Source organism: Telmatherina bonti, assembly GCF_933228915.1.
Source record: "Telmatherina bonti genome assembly, chromosome: 21".
Classification (NCBI taxonomy): Eukaryota; Metazoa; Chordata; class Actinopteri; order Atheriniformes; family Telmatherinidae; genus Telmatherina; species Telmatherina bonti.
Window position 1 is genome coordinate 5,389,965 of NC_136630.1, and position 18,679 is coordinate 5,408,643.

Sequence of the window (18,679 nt, forward strand, 5' to 3'; positions counted from 1 at the left end):
CCCCTGACTGATATATTGCCATAAAGATCATTTGCATTTGACTCTACAATTACAAGAAGTAAATAAATTAAGAGAAGCTGGTGGAGGTCATTAATGGTGAAGTCAACAGATTAAATGACGCTGTACATCAGCTCTCTAGGCTGAATGCACTAAACATGAAGGCAGTTATGCTTCATATTTATGGCTGATTTTGCAGAAGAAGTGCTGACAAAGGCTGATGTTTTAGATCCATCCGGTTGCTTGCTAGCCTCAGCATGAAGATAAAACATGTTGCAGACAGTAGTATACATAGTGTAGACAAAACCAACATATTATTGACATGTACACAAAGATTAACACTTCAAAGGATAGGAAGGATGGTTATAAATACTGTGCAAGAAAATTCCAATTATGAAAGCAGTGCAAATTGACGGTTTTTGACCACATAAATGTGCAGTTATAATGACCAGATATTCCAAAACAATGAGCTCTGGTGTGGGTGGGTGTGTGTGATCAGCAGTCTGACAGCTAAGGGGAGGAAGAACCTGCAGTACCGCTTCGTCATGCACTGTGGCTGAAGAAGCCTGCTGCTGATGCTGCCTTCCAGATCACTAACAATCTGATATGAGGGGTGGGAGGAATTGTCCACGACTGATGACAGCGTTGCTGCAGTGAACCGACCGAGTGTAGATGGATTGGAAGCGATCCGCTCCAGCTTATGAATGGAGAGAAACCTTCCAGCTTCTGGAAGGTTTCTGTACACAGAAACAAGTGTAATGCGCTGACAAAACCCGTCCAAAAATATACAGATGACACACACACACACACACACAAAAGGTTAAAACATTACCAGCATCGCTGTCACAGCTGGTAAACGTCCACATGAAATAATAACGACACCCTTCTGAGGAAACGTTCTCGCTCAGAGGGGATGAGCTGACTTCAGGTAGGAAACATTTTTCAGGGACAACTTACAGAAAGTTCAGCGCCATCATGGTTTCCAGTCTGGCTCCCTGGCCCATGCCTTATATGGTCATGCTTCCTGTCACTTCTCTGCTCGCAGAAATCAGCCACTAATTAACCGAACCAGTTTCCCTCGTCTCTCTGTGGGAGAGCCGATCCCAGTCCCTCGCCAGATTGTCTTCAGCCTTTTCTAAGAGTCATCTTCCTGCCAACACTACCAGCATTCCCAGTTCCTGATCATCACGCCTGCACATCTGTTTAACCAACTGAAACTTCATGTCTTGTTACTGTCCTTCAGACAATCCGTTTCACCTCCCCATACTGCAGTAAATCTGGTAAAAACTGCTAAACTTATCCCCCAGCAGGGCTGCAGGGGAGCTGGAGTCTAAACCAGCAACCAGCAGGTGAGAGGCAGGTACACCTGGAGAGGCCACCAGCTCTTCACATGGCCAACATGGTCACACTCACTCCCAGGGAGAGCTTAGAGTGACCAGTTAACCCACTGGGAACCCAGCTTCCCAGTTCTGGTCCTGAAGACCCCCCTGGCCTACATGTTTGAAAGGTCACCCTACTTTATCACCCAAGAATGCAATGCAAGTGCTCGCTAACAGGTTGCAAAGACATGAGGTGACATCAGGTGTTTTAGAGTAAAAACACACGTTTAAAACACGCAGGGGGTCGTGTGAAACACAGTCTGAACCTAACATGCATGTTCCCGCACGGTGGGAGGAAGCCTGAGAGCCGCTTCCAAATCCCTCCATTTCCAATGTGACTTTAAATCAGAATAAATACTCCTGCAGCCACTAATCCCCCTTCGTCTACACTGCCTTTATCCATATAAAAGACACGATGGAACAAAACTAATCAAGTCTGTTCAGCACAAACCATAGACCGTATATAAAAGATGGGCGGAGCCTCCGTGACGTCACCCGTAGGTTTGTGAAGAGCTGAACTGAAGCTCGGTGGGCGGTTCCTACCATCATCATCTTGGCAGGGACATGCGTGTCGTCTCTCCCAGAAAATACAAATATGGGCAAAGAGGTGGAGCTGAGAGGGGGGCTGTGAGCGTCATGGTGGATGATTGACATCGAGCGAACTCCGAGCTTTCTGTAGCTAAGAGCTAACCTGGAGATAACAGGAGCTAACCAGCTAACGGAGGTAAGCAGGCTTAAGTTAAGTCACGTTGTTAACATGCTAAAAACCGCGGTTGTTCTACGTTCTTCTGACTTGAAGCAGGAGATCGGGTACCTGTCAATCAAAAGGACACGCCCCTAAATATGCCGAATTTTGAGATGAAATTACTTTTAAACGGGCAAGTTAGAAAAAAATTCACTCCTCCCACAGTTGTCATGAAGGTAAACCTGACATATTAAACCTAAAATGGATTTTTGTACCAGGCTGCAAACATGTTTATTTCTGCTGTAAACATGTTTATTTCTGCCGTAAACATGTTTATTTCTGCTGTAAACATGTTTATTTCTGCTGTGAAGTTGGTCTTTTTAACATGGGAGTCTATGGGGATTTGCTCTGTTTTGCAGCCCCTAGTGGATGAAGGGGGAACTGCAGTTTTATGCACTTCCGCATCGGCTTCACTTTTGACTGTCGGAGGCTCCGTCTATCTTTCATATACGGTCTATGGTAATAAACTGGGCTGGAAATAAAGCAGGAAGTAAACTGTAACAGATAAAGTTTTTCCTCCACAACAAACCACAACAGAGAAAAAGCATCGATTTAGCAGACCTGAAAATTTCAGCAGTTATTCTGGTTTGATTTTAGCATATTTTCGCTCCTCTTGTCATGTTTTCAGCTTGTCCTTGGGCCCTTCATGCTAAATTCTTGCAGCACTCCTTGTTTTGTGCACACTCTGCTTTCCTGTTTCACTTTTGCGTATCTGTCACTAATTTGTATGCTCATGCTAATTTGCATATACACAAACAGGAATTGCCTGGGGTGAGGGGGGGTAAGCAAGCGGGAGGACTGGAGGTCGTATGAAATCTAATTTTTAATCTGCCATGCAGGCAGCGGCTGACAGCGAGGACTTACTTGTGGTGTTGTACCTGACGCCATAAAACATCTCGGGACAGGGCCGTGACACCACCTGGCCGGCGCTGCTCCGGGGCCAGCAGGTGCCGATGCCGTCGATGGAGGTGTCGCAGTAGATTCCCGAGCCTGAAGCGTGAGGAGAGACGTGTCAGACGCACAGGGAAATTAGTGCAGAGTAAGATTGCTGCCTTTCTGCACTGATTTTAATGATTACTCCTGCGCTTTGTTTCGGAGCGGAGCGCCGTCTCCTGTGCCAGATCTATTTCCAGCATTGTTCTCGTCTTTGATCTTCATCTTAATAATCTCACTTCATATCAAACTTGTCTCCCTGGTGAGGAATTCCACAGCCTCTCTGCTTTGTAGTGACTGCGTTGGGAATCAGTTTCACACTTCTGAGAGGGATAATGTGTCCAACTTACCGCTCCATTGGCTCGTGGTGTTGCTGAGGGTTTGGTTCCAGGAAGCGGCCAGGGACTGCACTGCAATCCAGAGAGACAGCTTCATCAGCAAACTCAATCTTCATTTGCACACTTAAGAAGATGCTATGAAAATCTCATTAGATTCAGCTTAACAGCTACGAAGGGTGAGCATTAAAGGGCAACGGTAAACACTGGTGACAGACCTTCCCTGCAGCAATAACAGGACGAAAGCTGCAAATATGAATCCAGACGTGCCCCGAGGGTCAGACCATTATTTCTCTAATAACTCAGGAGGATTTGGAATAAAAAAGTCCCGGAAATAAGGAAGCTCCTGGAGGCAGAGGTGACACTTGCTTCTGTGTTTTTATGTAGTTTTTTTTTTCTATAACCGGTGTTTTCACACATATAAGTGGTGAGAAAAACACGAAAACAGTCCCTTCGGTCAACGAATTATTTTACATTTTTAAAAGAAAAGCTGCACAAACGATGATATTTAATGACTTGATGTTTTTGCACCTGGTTTTTTTTTTCAGCCGTTAAAGGTTGCAGGCAGAGTAACGGTGCATTAACTCCTCGGCGGAAGTCGTAATAAAGATTCAGCCAAATAGTTTATTTCTAGCCTTTTCCATACTTCCACTGCAGACAAACAGAAAGTGAACATTCCTTCGGCACAACAATCGTCCCACATGCAGCCAAGAAAGGGTTAAACTGCTTGGTCTATATTTATCCGTTGATATTCAGGGATGTACAAGATCCCCTACACACTGCAGCCACCGCGTCTCTGCATCATTCTGGTGCACAGTGGGATGTGTTGTGTGCTTTAATTTGGAGGATTTGATGTCCCTGTAATCCTGCCAATGTGGGTGTTGGATCAGAAAATGGGTCGTTTTGTGAAGCGACTGATAAACAACCATTCTGATGTTGTGCTTGGAGGACTGATCTGCTGTTTCATTGTGCGTTACCTTCTCAGGATATGACCCTGATTCCAGCAGCAATCACAAAACTAAAAAAAAAAACAACATACATTTAAGAGTTAAAAAGACATTTTTCTCTTGTCTTGATTTGCTCATTTTTAACGATTTTTTTGTTAATATTTGTCTTTTCTGATGATAAAACTGTTTAAAGTCGACGTAACTGATATTAGAATTAGTTATTCCTCTGAGAGAGGAGGATGAAGGCCTGATGATGAAGGAACATGACCTGCAGTGCAGATTAGGAGACGTACTTCTGGAGTAAGGCTGCAACGATTCGTCGACAATGAAAATTCATCCACGTGAAATTTCCTCGTCAACGCGTCGCGTAACAAACGTCCATAACGGCTTTGCTAATAAAACGCGGCTCCAGGCAACTTAACGCCGTTTACCAACCGCGGCTTTTCAGACAGTAGACGAACTCTAAACACCAAGCAAACGACACAAAGCACCACAGGAAGTGCTGGGGGCAGTGTTGTCCTGCAGCGTCTTTGTTGAAACAACGAAGAAGAAACTGCCGGCGGCGCAACCTGTTTCCAAAGTTCGTTTAGCGTGAAATATCCCCAAAGTGTCAAACAGGTGAAACGTGTCGTCTGCCACGCAGAGTCGGCGTACCACGGCAGCACGACAGTCACGCATGATCATCTGGAAGGAAAGCACCCCGGAGTCATGGTTTCCAGTGTTCCGGATGGTAAAGTTAGCATTAGCGAGTAGCGATGTGCTGTTGTTACCTCTGCCAAAGAGCTTCTGTTTTTACCGCCGTTTATCTGTTTGTGTTCAAGATAACTCAGAAATTATGGATAGATTTTCATGAAATCTTCAGGAGTTTTTGGAAATGTGAAAAGGAAGAAGTGATTTAATTTTGGTGGTGATTCGGATCACTGTTTGGATTCAGGAATGTTTTAAAGGATTCTGGCCCTTGTTTATCTACAAAACAGACTTTTTCAAGATGGAAATAATCATTTCAATGCAATTCGACAAACTCAACTCAACTTTATTTATATAGTACTTTCACACAGCGCCAGCTGCAACAAAGTGCTGAACAGTGAAGACATGCAGTGAGATTATAACAATAGAAGTTAAGGGAATAAAAGATAAAACAACAAAAGCAATCAAAAGTAAAAGAAATTAAAACATTAAAACAAAAACAATAAAGCAGTACATAAGAGAGAATAGAAAAGCAGAGTCTCAAACTGGATAAAATGGCAGATCATAAAAACATGTCTTTAGGTGTGTTTTAAAAGTTGGCAGCGATGTGGCTTCTCTAATTTGTAGCGGCAGAGAAGTCCATAGTTTTGGAGCAGCAACTGCAAATGCTCTGTCTCCTCTGAGCCTCCGCGGAGATCTCGGTACCTCCAGGAGGAGCTGATCAGAGAGGTACAGAGGGGCCAGACTATGTTTCTGTTTTTTCCAATATCCGAGTACTCTTATTACCTGCCGAACGAGCACGCGATCACTCGTATATAGCCTAGTTCTTTAGCATACAAAAAAAAAAAAAAAAAGGACGCGGACCTCCCACGTCAGGCACGGACCTCTCTGGCAGTTTGACTGCCGGAGAACATCACTATCTAAAGCCTGTTACATCTTCCACGAGAAGCCAGAACTTTTTTCTTGTTCTCGAGGCTCTGAGAAGAAAATGACGTAATTTTGTTCTCACAGACGTGTTTGAAGACAGTTCTCGACACATCGAACTTTTTTCTTGGGGGGGCTGCGAGAAGTATCGTGTGATTGGTCGGACATGTGAGGTGGGTGTGGTTAACACAGAGAAAGCAGGAAGCGGAGTTGCTGCTTCCGTGTGTTTGCTGTTGCCGGCAAAACAGCTGATCGAGGTGGTGAGAAAGTACCAACATTTTTACATGTAGCATTTAAGGTAGAGTATGTCAGATTTTCAGTATTTTCAAAATAAATTAACTTAAAAAAAATAACTACAATCATAATTAGATAGTTTTTTAAACATGTAGGTTCCAGTCTGTCCATATTTGATGCGTTATTAAATTACAAGTTTAATTAATGACAAAGACCCTTCTTTAATGTTTTCTGACCAGTAAAATAAAAGTACTTTTTTTACCACCAGTAGGGGGAGTATAAGCCCATTTATTGCAGAGCGGCTCTCAGCTACAGCTCACAAGCGATTCCTGCCCTCATTGGAGCTGGCAAGGAGGAGGGGTGAGTTTTGCTCATTACTGCCAACCTGTGGTCGTTTGTGGAGGTAGCAGTTCTGTGGTTTTGCTCACAACCTGGTGTTTGCCACCTCGTGGTGGAAAGAATCGCCTTGAAATCTTACATACTCTGCCTTTAAAACACTTGGATCCAGCCGTGTGCACGACGCCCCCAGCCGCGGACGAAGTTGCTCGTTAAATATGAAACTAGAAACTCGGAGAGCGGAAACCTCCGCCAAGAACGGTGTTAAAGAATCCTTTTAAAACATTCCATGACACTATAGCTAAGTTTGGATGTTTCAGAATAAATTAGTAGTAAGCTGTTTATCTTAAATTTACTATTCAACTGGTTCAGGAGTCGTTCTTTTAACTTCCTAAAGGACATTATGTTGGGACTGACTGGGAATCAGGGGGACATTCATATGATGCAGATGGAGAGAGTGGCGGAAAACATACTGGAACCAGTAAAAAGAGCTGCGTCAACTGGAAGCACAGATGGTGGGCGGGACAGAAATAATCGGGACTAATCGAAAAAGTTATTTACAGATTAGTCGACCGTTAAAATAATCGTTAGTTGCAGCCCTAGTCTGGAGTTTTAAAGGCAAACTGGAAAGAAGCAAACCTCAAGTCGATCCTGACAAACATTTAGAATGATGAGACACTGCAGACGCAGAAAACGTCTGTTTGCGTGACAGAACGTCGGCAGAAATTATTTACAAAGCGTGCACGTGTGGCTGATGATGGACATCATACTGCTAACAGGACAGCCTATTAATCCCAACAAGGAACAAATCGTTACTGTCCTGCACATTAACACCCCCCCCCACTTAAGGATGGCAGCCTTTTGTCAACACGTCAGAGTAAGAGACGTGTAATTTGTCGTAACTAAGGACATCAGTGATCCTTTCACGTCCTCATTCATCATGCAGCAGGCCACTGTCCTCTCTGGACACACAGGAGCGCACACCGCCTGCAGAAGCTGCCTCCGTCTGACAACCTCACATTCAGCCAAAAAGGTTTTCACACCCCATCTTTTATTTCGTTACTGAATCTTAAAGTGGTTTTATTTCACACGCATATCAAGTGAAATTATCCCACCGAGACTCTGTTTGAGATCACATTACATCTATTTTGCACAATTTCAGCTGTAAAAACTTGTTTTAGGACCTTCAAGCACCAATTAATCCTCAGAGATTTCCTAATATAATAAAAATGATATCTGAACTTTAGGAAAGTGAAAATTATTATGCTAATTTAAATTAAACTTCTGCTCGGCCAGCTGCCTTTTATCACTAAGAATTAAGCATAAAATTGTTTCCTACTGGACCACAACATGATCCTTACCACCAGCTTGCTGACAAAATCCCTCTTCTAAAGTACTGTACTCTGCAAAAGATAAAAATCTGTGTGTCCCAGAGAGTCTCCGTCCCACAGAAACGCTGAGTCATCCTTATTCTATCAAGACTTACAAAATGCTGAGTAACTTAAAAGGTATAAATAGCAAAGTCCTAGCATAAATATTGAAAAAAGTCCAAACATTTTCATGTTGGAACTGTTTAAATAAAGTGCAGAAGTAGTCTTTGAAAACAAAGTACAGCACACAGCCATGTTTACTGGTCTTCAGGGATTCAACCATCTCATATCCTGCTTCTGTTTGTTTCTATATTCCATGTTTTCTGACTTCGGCCGTGCATCTTTAGGAAGTCAATTGAGTGAATTTTTTTTCTAACTCGCCCGTTCAGATGTAATTTTATCAAAAAAAATTCACCATATTTAGGGGCGTGTCCTTTTGATTGACAGGTACCCGATCTCCCGCTTCAAGTCAGAAGAACGTAGAACAACCGCGGTTTTTAGCCGGTTAACAACGTGACTTAGCTTTAGCCCGCTTACCTCCGTTAGCTGGTTAGCTCCAGTTATCTCCAGGTTAGCTCAGTTAGCTCTTAGCTACAGAAAGCTCAGAGTTCGCTTGATGTCAATCATCCACCATGACGCTCACAGCCCCCCTCTCAGCTCCACCTCTTTGGCCATATTTGTATTTTCTGGGTGAGACGACTCGCATGCCCCTGCCAAGACGGCGATGGTAGGAACCGCCCACCAAGCTTCAATTCACCTCCTCAGTAACCTACGAGTCTATCTGCTCAATCCAAATATCGATAGTATCGATACCAGGGCTGGTATCTGTATCGTTCCATACTGGAATACTGCGACTGATATTACCCATCCAATGAGCTTAAATCTTAGACTATATCTAAAAGATGGACATGAATATAATCCCATTGCATTGGCTCACACACTCCATTTTAGCTCTAAAGACCTCCCAGTACCTCCCAGTATGTATCATCTACCCATCTGGTAAGATTTCCTGAAATAATAAAATGAAATTCCAGGCTTTTGATAGGTTAGAAATATCTCAAAACGACTTTGAAACTCTCGTTTATGAAGAGAAAAACCTTTTCATGTCGTTTCTCACTTTGAGAGAAAAGATTTTAAAACAGGAGCAACGAGAAGAAGTGGCAGCGCGGCGGTGCGCAGCTGGCGGAGGCGGCTCCAGCAGCTTTTTTACCAACTGGAAAGCTGCTGGTCTGACTCCTGCTTCATGCTTCAATAAGCAGCTTTCCCGCCTCGCCTCTGTTCAGGTGTGCAGCGGGACGGCAGGTGCAGCTGTTGCTCCTGCAGACTGACGGTCGGGAAGCAGACCACCAGCGTGGTAATGAGGAGCAAACTGGATCAAACTGGATGTTTGCGAGGAGATTTTACTGGGAATCCTGGAAAACCATTTCCTGAACTCACCTTTCAGGCTATTGATTTAAAAAAAACAAGATGAAAAAGAGCAAGAAGGATAAAATAATCATTGACTGCAGCTCCAGCAGATGCTTTCTGATAATTGGTCTGACTGAAGTTTAAATCCCTGCAGCAGGGTGTTATTATCACTCCATTAGGAGCTACCGGAGACATCTTTATGAGTAACACCTGGAACAAATAACAACATCATAACTGCTGCATTTGTGGCTGGATGTGTGTGCACGGCTTCTGATTCGCCCACTCTTACTGTAACTGCGAGGTCGGAGAGGAAATGGAATAACGCAGAATGACAGTTTGCCGATATTCACAAGGGGAAAGTTGTGACTCAGGATGAGGTTTTGGCATTTAGCGGTTATGTTCATGAAATGTAAAAAGACTAAAAGTCGATGCAGTCTCACAGCGGAGCAGCTGGAACACGCGGCTCGGACAGCGCTGGGAAGCAAACGCCTTTCAGAAGAGCCTGTAAAAGATGGTGTGGTGATGAAGGCTTGTTTGGGACTTACGCGAGACGTTTCCCGCCAGCAGCAGCAGAGCTTCACACGTCAGATCCGCCACGGTGGCCGGCGGCAGGAGGCTGACCACGGCGCACACCTGCAAACAGAAGAGGTCAGGTTCAATCGCACAATCAAATATTAACACAACACCGTCTGAGCCCTGCTGTTCGGATCCGGCGCCGCTTTATTCCTCATCTATAGTAGATGAAGTAGAGGCGGATCAAACCGCGAGACCTTCGGCACCCATCAGAGGATTGTGTGTTTTAACCGCTTCTTTTGCATCCACATGCTCTGTTTTCTGTAATCACTCTCCCCCACATCAACACACTTTCAGGTTGACAGAAACAAAGGCATCCCTCCTTCAAGCATTGATGTCAGAATAAAACAATCTTTCCATGAATGCATCCATTTGCTTCCAGACGACTTTGAATTCCTGCAGAAGCGTGTAAAAAAACAGGCGTGCGGCGGTCCGTCGGATCTCGTGCGAGTTTCCCCTTCAAGCACAAACACCAGACAGCATCTCCCGCTTTCAGACGCGTCGACGCAAAACCCGTATTTGTGGTTTTACTAAATGACAGCAAAGTGGAATTCAGTGTTTGGATTAATATTTCATCCATATCCTTTGATCTGAAATGGATTGCTTTAGTCTTGGACAGGTAACTGAGCTGGAACCGGTTCAGACCAGGAGTGCTGGCGACTCAAAAAGAGAAGGATTGTCTTGCATGTTGCACTGGAGACATCTGGACACCTCTGATCCTCTGCCAGCACCCATGCAGCACATGCCGGTGGTCCTGCGAGATAAGAGGAAACGACTCCAAATGGCCTCAAACAGCGCCGGTCTCCGTGAGTTCTGACAGTTTACCTGTAAAGCCAACACTTCATTTCCTTCCTAAATAAAACATTAGCATCAATAATGCAGGACATAAAGTGTTAAAAAGTCACCTTTTTAGTCAGAAAGTGCAGAAAAAGTTGCTTTAAATCCAGTAAAATTCTTCTGAGTCATTAAATGTTTGTATGAGGTGACGCCGGCGTGAAACACCACAAGCCTCTGAGGTCACATCGGGTTGAAGAGGCCCCACATTTCACAGGAAGGTTTGCCTCGCTGCGTCTGCTTCACGCTCACTGAATCCTGCTCGTATCGGACGGCAGTAACCTTCTGATCCGCCGGCCCGAGCGTCGCCACGCAACAAACAGCTGATGGCCTCAATGTAAACAGGAAGCGACGGCTGGAAGATTTTACAGAAAGCATCCAAATGTACCTTCTTCTTCCAGAAACATGTGCATCATATTCCAGAGTCAAAGTCTAGAAGTATTTATCTGCACAGAAAACACACCACACACACCTTCCAAACGTACAGCATAAACCCTGAAGCAGCAGAGAATGCAGAAGTTAACAGGAGAAAAAGATATTTAAATGATGAAATGGATGACCTTGCTTTTGTGCACCACTTCAGTAATACTAATCTCTTTAATATTCAGAGCGAGCGCCAGCACACCGAGGACCTGGGAACAGGTTGAAGCCCAACGCAGAAACAGGCTTTTTCCACTGATGTGTTGCTCATTAGGCCCCAGAGAAATTCCTCTTCTTTTAAAGCAAATGGGAAGAGGGCAGAAAATAAAGTCTGGATGCGGACCAGCTGGGCCAGACGTGACCCCAGCTGAAGACCTGGCTCGCTTCCAAAACATTCGCCTGGTTCTCCAGGGACTGTGAAGACGACGGACGTCTTCCTCTAAGCCAATGGCTGAAACGCTCTCATCGCTGTCGCTGCACATGCAACCAAATGTGGAGCTAATTCTACATTTATGTTGCTATGGTAACTAATCTGGGCTGCACGGTGGTGTAGGGTGTGTATGCGGTTACTCTAAACTGTCCTAAAAAGTGTGTGTTTGTGTGAATAGTTGTCTTTCTATGTGGCCCTGTGATGGTCTGGGGGCCTGTCCGGGGGTACCAGCCTCTCTGGGATGGACTCCCGCTTCCTGCGATCCTTAATCAGACTCGGATGTTCGGAAAATGAATGAACAGTAACTTATCTAATAAGTGATATTAATGAATAATTTAATTAGTAGGGCTGTGGTAATAAGCTTTTGTCCCGATTTGATTCGGATATTTTGGGTGCCGATTCGATTCAAATTGCGATTCTCACGATTCTTCGATATTGCTGATTTTTGTAGATTAAAAACAAAACAAAATGTTAAAATCTTTTTACTCTTCATTTGTCTTCATTTCAATGAGGAAAAACAAACACAGTAGCCAGACCACCATTCTGCTGATAAACTGCCCAAGACAAGTAAAAGGATTAATAAAAATGACCAACATTTTATAATGGATTATTTTAATTTATTTGAAAAAAAATCTTTTTTCTTTTTTTAAATATCAATTTTAAAATTGTGAAGAAAAAAAATCACAATATTTGATTTCCCACCCTATTAATTAGATTACAGGCTTTTTTTTCCTTTTTCCAAATGAGACAAAACTGTGAAAATGAAAATTTGCAGGAAATGCAGGAAAGGCGATTCTGTTATTCTCCTGCTCAAATCTTTATGGCTTCAATAAATCATTTTAATATAAGATTAACCACATTTATTTATCAATGCAAAATAAAAAAGTATGATACGTAAAGGTAATATGATCAATTAAAAATAACAGAATGTGCCATAATCTGTATCAAGCCAGCAAAATATCAAAATAAAACCTCATCCCCACCAACAGGAGCTTCACAATGACGTCTGAGAGGCTACCGTGATCATGTGACACCTCCATTGTTGCGCTTTTATTGCGTAAAAGTCTCAGAAGTTGAAACAAATGTCATGATTTGCATCAGCAGAAGGATATCTCAGGTATCAGCTCTGATGTTTTGACTGACTGATATGGAAGTATCACCTCCAGAGTATCGACACGGCCATCCTTGCCTTCACATTAAAGCCTTTCCTGTCAGATGATGTTTTACCTTTTATTTGAGTTATTTACATAAAAACACTGTCATGACTGATGGCTGCAAACGTGTTTGCACACATTTTATTCCGCTGCAGTCCCTTTGTGCAGAGATGCAAAAACATTTTAACATCGGTAAACTTTATCATTCCCAGCAGAGGAGGAAACTACAGCAGGATCTGTTGGCGGCGTCTCCTGCATCGTTGCATCTTTCCACCTTACAAGGAGAACATGAAGCATCAGCGGACGAGAGGAGGAAAAGGATTCCAAAGGGGGGAAGTTAAGATGCTCAGAATGCTGCCCGAGGCCGAGCACCGAGCTTTCAGCACGCTGCAGTCCAGAGCAGCTGCTGATCCAGGCTTTTTCCTGTTTCATATGCCATTTCGTGCTTCATTTCCAGCATATTTTGAGCCTATTCCTTCCTCTTCTTGTTTCTATATTCGCCCTCTGCTTTTGATCGTCTTCAGGAGGTGATATGTGTGAGGTGACTGATCAGATGTGCAGGAGTCGCTTTGATGCCACGTTCAGCAGATTTCTATTTTTGACTCGTTCACATTTCATGACTGAAACAAAAGTCGTTCAGATTCGTCTGCAGCTGCATAGTTTCTCTACTCTTCTGCATAGCATCGTGCCATGTGGGAGACTTGCAGGACAGGATTTAGTGTGACAGTAAATAACCTCAGTATGAATAAAATGCTGATGCGTTCAACAAAACAGCTGCAGGTTGGAGGTGTGGCGAACCTGCAGAATGTCACGGCTCATTCCACTCACACCCTTTCCCTCCCGACTGCTGATGCACGCAGGAAGACGCCAAGATTTCCATCTGGTTTCCAATCAAAGCAGGCTGGAAAATTACAATTATAAACCTTGACTTTGCATGTTTTAAAAAAAAAAAAAGTGCCAAACTGCTTCTGTGTGAATCTGAGGCGGCTTTCCACATCCTGTTCAAGATGTGAGCTCTGTTGTGTTTATTTTCCACTTTCAGAAAAGTCTAATCAGAACTTTTGCAGCAGGTTTAGCATGTACTTTATGCTACAGCGACCTGATCTCATGCCAGAATCCACTGTTACAATCAAGAATGGCACAAAGACAACACTTTTTGACTTAAATACACACATGTAGGTTTCTGTATGCAGCAACACGGATCGTGTTGTTAAATTTAAAGCAAGACACCATGTAAACTCTTTGGTTTTGGACTTTGCTCCGACTTAAAAGCTGGAAATCTTCTACTCTGGTGTTATGTCTGGCTTGAGGAAGAAGATCTGTTTCATTTAAATCAGGTGCAACGCAGCGAAAGTCCTGAGGGCCGAACTGAAGTCTTCCTGTTACATCCTGCAGCTGCTGCTCTAAACCAAACAGATTACGCTCAACAGCCACTTTATTAGGTACACCTGTTCAGTTCTGATTAAAACTAATCCCATGGAGGCAAACTGAGGCTACAATGCACAGATTCACCAAAACTGGTCTGATGAGTCTCATTTTCATCTCCACATCCACATGGTAGGATCAGGATCTGCTGGAAACATCATAACAACATGGATCCATCCTGCCGTCAGGATCAACGCTTCAGGCTGACCATGTCCATTCCTTTATGAGCACAGTGTTGCATCTTCTGATGGAAACTTCCAGCAGGATGATGCAACATGGCACACAGCTCAGATCTACATCCAGCAGAGCAGCAGTTCCCAACCTGCGGTCCCCGAAGAGCACAGAGGTCCCTGAGGCTTTGACTGTTCAGAGTCAATGTCATGTCTTCACAGAGAAGAGCTGAAGTGAATTTGCATTAAATAAAACGTTTTACACGTTCAACATGAAAAACGCTACTGAGGACATGACTCTATGTTGGCCATTATCTTAACTTTGGTTTGATTGAAGGAAAGAAGTCAGAATGCATCATATGTGGTGAGAAGCTGCAATGAAGGCATAAAACTAATGGATGGTTGAGGTGGAACGGGAGATTCTCATCATGATGAGGTGGAACGGGAGATTCTCATCATGATGAGGTGGAACGGGAGATTCTCATCATGATGAGGCGGAACGGGAGATTCTCATCATGATGAGGTGGAACGGGAGATTCTCATGGTGATGAGGTGGAACGGGAGATTCTCATCATGATGAAGTGGAACGGGAGATTCTCATGGTGATGAGGTGGAACGGGAGATTCTCATCATGATGAAGTGGAACGGGAGATTCTCATGGTGATGAGGTGGAACGGGAGATTCTCATCATGATGAAGTGGAACGGGAGATTCTCATGGTGATGAGGTGGAACGGGAGATTCTCATGGTGATGAGGTGGAACGGGAGATTCTCATCATGATGAGGCGGAACGGGAGATTCTCATCATGATGAGGCGGAACGGGAGATTCTCATGATGATGAGGCGGAACGGGAGATTCTCATCATGATGAGGCGGAACGGGAGATTCTCATCATGATGAGGTGGAACGGGAGATTCTCATCATGATGAGGCGGAACGGGAGATTCTCATCATGATGAGGCGGAACGGGAGATTCTCATCATGATGAGGCGGAACGGGAGATTCTCATGATGATGAGGCGGAACGGGAGATTCTCATGATGATGAGGTGGAACGGGAGATTCTCATGATGATGAGGTGGAACGGGAGATTCTCATGATGATGAGGTGGAACGGGAGATTCTCATGATGAGGTGGAACAGGAGATTCTCATGATGATGAGGTGGAACGGGAGATTCTCATGATGATGAGATGGAACGGGAGATTCTCATGATGATGAGGTGGAACGGGAGATTCTCATGGTGATGTGGTGGAACAGGAGATTCTCATGATGATGAGGTGGAACAGGAGATTCTCATGATGATGAGGTGGAACGGGAGATTCTCATGATGATGAGATGGAACGGGAAATTCTCATGATGAGGTGGAACGGGAGATTCTCATGATGATGAGGTGGAACGGGAGATTCTCATGGTGATGTGGTGGAACAGGAGATTCTCATGATGAGGTGGAACAGGAGATTCTCATGATGATGAGGTGGAACGGGAGATTCTCATGATGAGGTGGAACAGGAGATTCTCATGATGATGAGGTGGAACGGGAGATTCTCATGATGATGAGATGGAACGGGAGATTCTCATGGTGATGAGGTGGAACGGGTGATTCTCATGATGATGAGGTGGAACGGGAGATTCTCATGATGATGAGGTGGAACGGGAGATTCTCATGGTGATGAGGTGGAACGGGTGATTCTCATGATGATGAGGTGGAACGGGAGATTCTCATGATGATGAGATGGAACGGGAGATTCTCATGGTGATGAGGTGGAACGGGTGATTCTCATGATGATGAGGTGGAACGGGAGATTCTCATGATGATGAGGTGGAACGGGAGATTCTCATGGTGATGAGGTGGAACGGGTGATTCTCATGATGATGAGGTGGAACGGGAGATTCTCATGGTGATGAGGTGGAACGGGTGATTCTCATGATGATGAGGTGGAACGGGAGATTCTCATGGTGATGAGGTGGAACGGGAGATTCTCATGATGATGAGGTGGAACGGGAGATTCTCATGGTGATGAGGTGGAACGGGAGATTCTCATCATGATGTGGTGGAACGGGAGATTCTCATGGTGATGAGGTGGAACGGGAGATTCTCATGGTGATGAGGTGGAACGGGAGATTCTCATGATGATGAGGTGGAACGGGATATTCTCATGGTGATGAGGTGGAACGGGAGATTCTCATGATGATGAGGTGGAACGGGAGATTCTCATGATGATGAGGTGGAACGGGAGATTCTCATGATGATGAGGTGGAACGGGAGATTCTCATGATGATGAGGTGGAACGGGAGATTCTCATGGTGATGAGGTGGAACGGGATATTCTCATGGTGATGAGGTGGAACGGGAGATTCTCATGATGATGAGGTGGAACGGGATATTCTCATGGTGATGAGGTGGAACGGGAGATTCTCATGATGATGAGGTGGAACGGGAGATTCTCATCATGATGAGGTGGAACGGGAGATTCTCATGGTGATGAGGTGGAACGGGAGATTCTCATGATGATGAGGTGGAACGGGATATTCTCATGGTGATGAGGTGGAACGGGAGGGTTTTATAGATAGTTTTGTACAGATACTGTGTGATGCTTCATGTCAACATGGACCCAAACCTCTGAGGAATGTTTCCAACATCATGTTTAATCTGTTGCCGTGAGAACAAAGGCGGCTCTGACGGTAACACAACTCCGTCAGAGTGTACGATGTCAACCCATAATTTCCAACCATGCACTGTGATTTTTATAGAAAAACATCCTTTTACACATTTTCTAATGAGACATGTCTGCACAGAAAGTTCAGATCTTCTGATGTTTGACATGACAAGAACATTTTATGAATCGTTTCATGACCACTGTTCAGGAAATGGACGTCACTCCATGAAGTCACATGGATCTTTAAGTCCTGGGCATTAAAAGAACTGCTGCAGTCACAAATAGCACAAATATTTAAGGAATTCTCCAAGCTTTGGCTCATATTTAGTCTTTTTTTTCCCTTCTTGTTGTTTAATTCTATTATGTTTTAAATGAATTACCATGGTAAGCGTGATAATCCTGTGCAGCAACAGAGCCTTTGTTCCTCAACGTATTCCTTTGGCTCTTTATGAAACCGTTGCCAGTAAATAATACACATTTTATCTTAATTTTATGCCATTATTTATTCATTATATTTCATTTTTAAATGTCACAGAGTTAGATATGCATGAAAAGAAAGGATTTCTGGTTTTCTCAGCCTAACAGAGGCACTAACGGTACATCATGCTGTGTTCAAATGGGGGAATAATCTCTGGAGATGCTCTGCTGCCTGAATATCTTCTGCTTTTTTTAGACTAAAAATCCAGTGGAGGCAGTATAATCTGACGGAGAAAGGAAGAGACTGATGAGATGAATAAAAAGGACCTCACAGGGAGATACTGGATTACGATCCAGAGAAGCGGGACTGAAGGTAAAGATCTGCACACTGCACTCCATCACTGGCCCTGATGCATGACAGTGGCTCAGCTCATGTTTCTACGTTTTCCTAACGGAGCAAATGCGTCATGTTAAAAGCTCCAACATCCCCAGAAGCTCAGGAACAGTTTTGCTGAGGATGAGTGTAAGATCAGCTAATTCACAAGGCTGTGTCTAATTCCAATCCCCCACAGACTTCGAGCAACCGTCTCTCTCTCTGGACCAGTTGTTAGAATTAACCAACACTGCTGAAAAGTCTTTAAGCACCATCAATTGCTCCAAGCAGACAGATTTTTCTCATAATCTTTTACAGAACAAGCTGTTTGTGCTTTCTGAAGGTCTTTTTAGGCTTTTCTTTTAACATCGCCTGCTTTTTCACACATTATCTGCACCTGATTCGTTACTTAACGCCGACCGTCGAGTCGTTCCGCCAGACAACAGACGAACTCGAGCACCGAGCCGGTCTCGTGTCCGACTGAACCTTTAAGCTCCTCGCTGCCTTCAACCAGTCACTAAAACAAACCTCTCACTGCCTTGTCTTCACCTGCTTCTGTGCAAAATGCTAAATGGTTTTTAGCATTTATTCCAAGCACATCATGTGCGTTCTTTGGACACATTAAGAATTCTGCATCCTGTCTGGGACACATGTTATTCCAATCAGATAAAAATCCATTTAAGTCCAATAAAAACACTTTATTTGTCAACTTAAAGATCAGACTGACAGCAGAAAATTGCTGCATTTCCACTACATTCGCAATATAAAAAAAGAGATATTTGTAGGTTTTGACAAACAACAACTACGATTCGCAGGTGTTTAGGTAGCAAAGTCACGTCAATTTATGGTTTTCTACATGCTGTGGAGAATTTGTTACGACTTTCGAAGCTTTTCTCCATCATTTTCTTTCCTAAAACTCTGAAATTTGATGTTGTT

The 18,679-nt window shown here is 43.9% G+C and overlaps 1 protein-coding gene across 1 annotated transcript in view; it reads right to left on the reverse strand.

Annotated features, from left to right (window-relative positions):
* The window catches only part of LOC306771993 (corticotropin-releasing factor receptor 1-like), a gene marked incomplete at its 3' end in the record, with an annotated part of 201,443 nt that overhangs the window by 179,979 nt on the left and 2,785 nt on the right, over positions 1-18,679 (reverse strand). Inside the window, exons 2-4 of the mRNA XM_079261364.1 lie at positions 9,840-9,927; positions 3,405-3,464; positions 2,986-3,111 (exon numbers count right to left, since the gene is read on the reverse strand). Of these exons, the coding sequence (XP_079117490.1) occupies positions 2,986-3,111; positions 3,405-3,464; positions 9,840-9,927 (274 nt within the window). The remainder of the gene's footprint in view (positions 1-2,985; positions 3,112-3,404; positions 3,465-9,839; positions 9,928-18,679) is intronic.